The sequence below is a fragment of the Ipomoea nil genome, unplaced genomic scaffold (genome assembly GCF_001879475.1).
Source record: "Ipomoea nil cultivar Tokyo-kokei standard unplaced genomic scaffold, Asagao_1.1 scaffold1576, whole genome shotgun sequence".
NCBI lineage: Eukaryota > Viridiplantae > Streptophyta > Magnoliopsida > Solanales > Convolvulaceae > Ipomoea > Ipomoea nil.
In genome coordinates this window covers 4,453,048-4,459,193 of record NW_017618004.1, presented here as the reverse complement: position 1 = coordinate 4,459,193, position 6,146 = coordinate 4,453,048, and the positions used below count along the sequence as shown (strand labels likewise).

Here is a 6,146-nt window from a genome sequence, read left to right as displayed (position 1 = left end):
ACACATTTGCAAGCTCAAAATCTTTGGAGCTTTGTTGATCCCGGTCTACCCGAAGGAGCTGATGCAGCCGCTATACGGCGAGATAAATTGGCCTTGGGTCAGATTCACCAAGGTGTTCATTATTCCATTTTTGGGCAATTAGATCGTGCTCAAACAGCAAAACAAGCTTGGGACATCTTAAAGGTGTCACACAAAGGAGTCGATCGGGCACAGAAGTCTAAGTTGCAGTCGTTGAGAAGGTTGTACGATAATTGTGAGATGACCTCTACAGAAACAGTAGATATGTATTTCACTCGTCTTATTGATATGGTGAATAAGATGAGGTTATACGGAGATACAATTGAAGATGGTGCAGTGGTTGAAAAAGTTCTTCGAACTATGCCGATGAAGTATGACCATATGGTGGCTTCAATAACAGAGTCACACAAAACCGAGCTCTTATCAATTGCAGAGCTGAAAGGTATGGTAGAAAGTCATATTGACAGGATTGCGTCAAAATCGGAACCACTAGCAGAAGAAGCTTTGAAGAGTCAAGTCACCCTTAATGTGACTGGCACTAATCAAAGAGGTGGAGGATCTGGTAGAGGTCGTGGAAGAGGAAGAGGAGGTTCTAGTGGAAGAGGTCGTGGTAACTTCAACCAAGGAGGAGGACGTGGTAACTCCAACCAAGGAAGAGGTGGAGGTAATACCAAACAAGGTAAATTTTCATTTCATTGCTACAATTGTGGCAAGTATGGGCACAAGATTGCGGATTGTTGGTATAATGAGGACAACAACCGTGGAAATCAAGCAAACATTGTTGAAAATACTGCTGAAAAGTCTGGTGAGACTTCTGAAACTTTACTTTTAGCCAGCGATAGTTTTTCTGCAGATAAGAACATATGGTTCTTGGATACTGGGTGTAGTAACCATATGTGTGGGAAGAAAGAATTGTTTTCTAAACTGGATGAATCAGTCCGGTCTGAAGTGACATTTGGCAATAAGTCAAAGGTGCCAATTTTGGGAAAAGGTAAAATCTCTATTCAGTTGAAGGATGGTACTCACAATTTTATATCCGATGTGTTCTATGTTCCTGAACTACACCAAAATTTGTTGAGTATGGGTCAGTTGTCAGAAAAAGGATATAAGATAGATATTGCTCAGGGGTGTTGTACCATTGAAGATGTTAAAGGAGTTTTGATTGCAAAGGTAAATATGTCCCAAAATCGACTATTTCCTTTGAAAATTAAGCATATTCTCCTTGATTGCTTTAATTCTGAAGTTTGTGATGATAATTGGTTATGGCATATGCGATTTGGGCATTTCCATTTCTCTGGATTAAACTATCTTGCGAGAAAGGAACTTGTTTCTGATTTATCTGTTGTGAATGTCCGTGATCGTATCTGTGAGATTTGTGTGATTGGGAAGGAGCATAGAGATCCCTTTCCCGTGGGCAAGTCAAGGAGAGCTACAAAACAGTTGGAGATTATTCACTCAGACCTATGTTCGTTGGAGGTTCCCTCACATGGAGGTTGTAAGTACTTTATTACTTTCATTGATGATTTCAGTAGAAAAACATGGGTTTACTTTCTAAAGCAAAAGTCTGAAGCATGTGATGTTTTCAAACAATTTAAGGCTTTTGTTGAAAAGCAGAGTGGTTATGAAATTAAAATCTTGAGAACTGATAGAGGTACAGAATATATTACCTGTGATGATTTTCTGAAGAAGAAGGGTATTCAACATCAGATGACAGCTAGATACACTCCACAACAAAATGGAGTGGCTGAGAGGAAGAATAGGTCTATCATGGATATGGTAAGGTGCATGTTGAAATCCAAGGATCTTCCTAAACCTTTTTGGGCAGAAGCTGTTGCTTGTGCTGTCTATGTGTTGAATAGGTGTCCAACTAAGAGTGTCCGAATAAGACACCCGAAGAAGCTTGGAGTGGGAGAAAACCCTCTATCAAATATCTCAAGGTTTTTGGATGTTTGGCATATGCACATGTGCCAGATCCATTGAGAAAGAAGTTGGATGATAAAGGTGAGAAATGCATATTCATTGGTTATAGTGACACTTCAAAGGCTTATAAACTATACAATCCTGAAACTAAAAAGGTTGTTATAAGTCGTGATGTCACTTTTGATGAATATGGTGCTTGGGATTGGTTAGCTAAAGATGAAAGTTCAGTTGTTATTCCTGCTGTTGAAAATATTGTTGAAGAGCAACCGATTCCAGATAATGTCCAGTCTCCTTCACAGCCAGAGTCGTCAGTTCGACGATCTCAGCGCGAGCGCCACTTACCAGCTCGCTTGCAAGATTATGTTTTGGGTCATGATAATGACTTGTCGGATGAAGAGATTATTCAATTTGCTCTTTTTGTAGATTGTGATCCTTTATCTTTTGAGGAGGCTGCTACAGAAACTCGTATATTGGCTTAAGGCGATGGATGAGGAGATACGTGCCATTGAGAAGAATGGTACCTGGGAGTTAACAGATGTACCTCTTGGGAAGAAGCCAATTGGAGTAAAGTGGGTTTACAGAACGAAATACAAGTCCGTATATCCAACTTGAAGACGGAGACATTTCTTAAATTGAAGAAGGAGATATTGGGATGACCAATATATCCAACTTGGTTTAAAGGAGGCAATGTTATAATAATATTATTATTATTATATTAAACCAAGTAAGATGAGTTAGTTAGTTAAAAATAATGGGAGTAATTATAGGTGCAGTACATGGCCATGATGTTAGCTTTACATGGAGCATTAATTCATTAATTTTAGCATTTGAGTTATCTTATCTAGTATAAATAGTCTTTGTATTCAAGCTTTTATTATCAATCAAGTTATCTATTTCTCTCTCTCTCTCTCTCTCCTCAATATATATAAATATAATATATATACATATTATATTTAATATATATTATAAAATATATTATATTATATTAAATATATTATATTTAAGAGTTAATACCCAAAATGGTCCCTCGACTATGTCATAATTACCAATTTGGTCCTCAACTACCATTCTTACCCAATTAAGTCCTCAACTATGTAACTTTTACTCAATTAAGTCCTCAACTATACAATTCTTACCCAATTTAGTCCTCAACTATACAATTCTTACCCAATTTAGTCCTCTGTATTAATTTGACTGTTTGTTGACTGTCAAAAGTCGGGATAAAATTATAATTTTACAGGATTTCTCCTTCTCCATTTAGCAGCGCCAAACCATGCAGCAATACACTCCGATCAAATTTCGATCGTCAAAAAATTGTTGGAAATCAAATTCATGGGCTATCCGATGCACAACCACTACTTCGGTACTGACAGGTTTAGAACCCAACCGGAGCTTATTGCTACATGGTTTGGCGCTGCTAAATGAGGAGGAATGAGAAAACTTGTAAAATTACAACTTTATTTTCACTTTTGACAGTCAACAAACAGTCAAATTGACAAAGGACTAAATTGGGTAAAAATTGTATAGTTGAGGACTTAATTGGGTAAGAATGATAGTTGAGGACCAAATTGGTAATTACGACATAGTCGAGGGACTATTTTGGGTATTAACTCTATATTTAATATATCTAACATTATATGTATTGTGATCTATATATTCATTAGCCACATGTGAATTGGTCGATTTTAAAGGGTCTAAGATATTGTTGTGACATATTATCTTTTTTTTTTTTTTTTGGGGGGGGGGGGGGGGGGGGGGGGGGGGGTTACTATAGCTCTGGAAATATTTGCATTTAAGATTGGTTAAGTATCAAATAAGTTGCATTTGATCGAACATTGAAGTAATGACAGTAACATATGCATGCAGGTACTACACGTGATGAGTATTACAAGGAAAACAAGTACAAGAAGGTGGACGAGGAGACACATTTATGTTGTTGTGTCGGTTTACTGTCGTCTTCTTTGCTCGTCCACTCACTTTCTGCATCTGCTCACAATGTTGAAGCTGGGCAGCAGCCCTCAATTCTTCTGCTTTTCTGTGAGCTATTGCCATTTTCTTCATCAGCTTCTCTTCCTTCTTCGACCTCATCCTTTGGATTTTCACCTGAAACAAATTCACAGTCACTATTCGGTGGTCTGTACTGACTAAATTTATTCTAACGGACAAAAGACAGTAAATCAATAAACCGCTCCTGTTGGGAGTCAAACTTGTAACTTTATAGTTACTAACTGATCCCAGCATATATAGTACTAAGCAATGATCAATCAAGAACATCAAACCTCAAGCTTTTTTGACTGAGCTTCTGCTTTTGCACTTTGGAGGTTCACCCAAGCTTGAATTTGAGCCTCTTCTCTCTGGTACCTGACACAAATCACGAGCCAATAATTAACGGTCAGAGAATTGAAGGATGTGTTCCGTCTCAACTAAAAGTTTAAGCTGATCAGTTTACCTTAGGCAGCACTTGGCAACCTCTTCCTCCCATGATGAGTATGCTCTAGGAGGCTTGGACACACTTCTCGGGCATTCGTTACTCGCCTCAAAGTGTCTCAAGCTCTTTGACACGTCCTCTTCTTCCTCCTCCCTCGTGCTCCAATTCGATGGCATTGTCCCGAGCTTCAGCTTTGCCAAGTGGCATTCTTGCAGCTGCATAATGTCTACTGTGCTTGCAGAACTCGGAGTTGATGGAGGCAGTGGTCCGGACCTATCAGCGGGCGTGTTGTGCCCGCGAGGCGATGGGAGCTTGATTGGAGTGTGGCATCTTGAAGCTGGGGAACTGCCAACAGGTGTCATTTCTGTTCCAATATCTCTTTGCTTAACCTCTGGTGTTTCACAGTTCATGGCCTTTTCACTCACATTTCCAAAGAAAGATCCTTCTTTTGTGAACTTATCTGCATTTCAAGGCCACAAGTTCATGCCTAAGATCAATCAAGATCTTCCCACAACCTTTCAAGGTTATTCATTTACATAAAAATTTCATCTTTTTAGTATAACATGATAATAGACTTTAATTTTGTTGAGCATATAACCATTAATGTGCAATCCAACTATCAACTTAGCCTTTTAGTTGAGATTGAGCACATGTTTCAATTTGGTATCAGACCAAAGGTCATAGATTCGAATCTCTACGTCACCCGATAAACGATTACGGTAATTAATTTGTACCTTTAGAAGCCATGGAGAGCTTTGCATCTTCAACTCCAGACATCTCTGCAAGGGCTGCTTCATTACAGTAGTTTGAAGATTTCAAACTCTTTGGTGGTTTTAAGCCAGGATTATGAGCAGGGGAATCATGGCAAGAACTGCCATTAACAACCCACTTCTCTGCATCATCCCACTTTGAAGGCACAGATTTTCTTGAGAAATTCCCAACACTGAAGCTGAAAATGGGCCTTCCTGGGGTTGAAGGACCCTCCATACTTCTCTTTGTCACTGAACTCCTCCTCTGATGAGCTGCTGGAAATGTATCCAAGAATGGATTCCCATGTTTGCCTCCTACCCTTTCTTCCTACCTCAAAAAAATGCACATAAAAACAAGAAATCAAGAAAACTGAAGCCCATGAAATTCTGGAAATGAAACATTGTTGTTAAACTAGGAATTACCATTTGAGCTTCAAGAAACTTGGAGGTTGAAAGGTCCATTGTTTCTTTTGGTTGGTGGGTAGTGAAAAGGATGGGTTTAAAAGAGAGAAGTGGCATTGAAGAATCTAGCTAGGGTTGAAATCAGTGCAGAAAGCTAAGGCAGAAACCATGAAAAAGTAGCAGTAAAGTACAATGAGTCCTTTGTTGGCAAGCATGCATTGCAGGACAAAAAGCTGTGTTGTGCCACAGATATGAAACAGCAGTAGTGTAGTGTCCTTGGGGAATAAACAACAGGACAAGACTGTACATACCAAAAGAATAGAGAGGATGGGAGATTTGAGAGGAGAGGATATTGCCTAAAAAAGACTTACTTGCCACAAGATTCCGACTATCCGTGAGAATTATCTATTGATTTTTTTTAGTTTGAACCCGTCCATTATATACAATCTAGGTTGGTTTAACTTCATATGGTCTTTTGCCGGCCACTGCATAGACTACTTGTAACTAGGGGTGGGAATAGGCCAGGCCCCTTGTAGGGGCCTATGTCTTCGCCTAATTAAAGCCTAGTTAGGCCTAACTCGTTTAGTAAAAAGGCCAGGCTTGAACCAATTTCAAAGCCTATTAAACTA

The 6,146-nt window shown here is 39.1% G+C and overlaps 1 protein-coding gene across 1 annotated transcript; it reads right to left on the bottom strand.

Annotated features, from left to right (window-relative positions):
* Positions 1 to 3,766: 3,766 nt before the first annotated feature.
* On the bottom strand, positions 3,767 to 5,614 carry LOC109190269. Its single transcript, XM_019340743.1, has 5 exons — positions 5,539 to 5,614; positions 5,101 to 5,443; positions 4,388 to 4,826; positions 4,218 to 4,299; positions 3,767 to 4,041 (listed from the first exon to the last, which is right to left on the bottom strand). The coding sequence occupies exons 1-5, from the start codon at positions 5,575 to 5,577 to the stop codon at positions 3,808 to 3,810; spliced, it is 1,137 nt and encodes a 378-aa protein (XP_019196288.1). The 5' UTR covers positions 5,578 to 5,614; the 3' UTR covers positions 3,767 to 3,807.
* Positions 5,615 to 6,146: the final 532 nt, after the last annotated feature.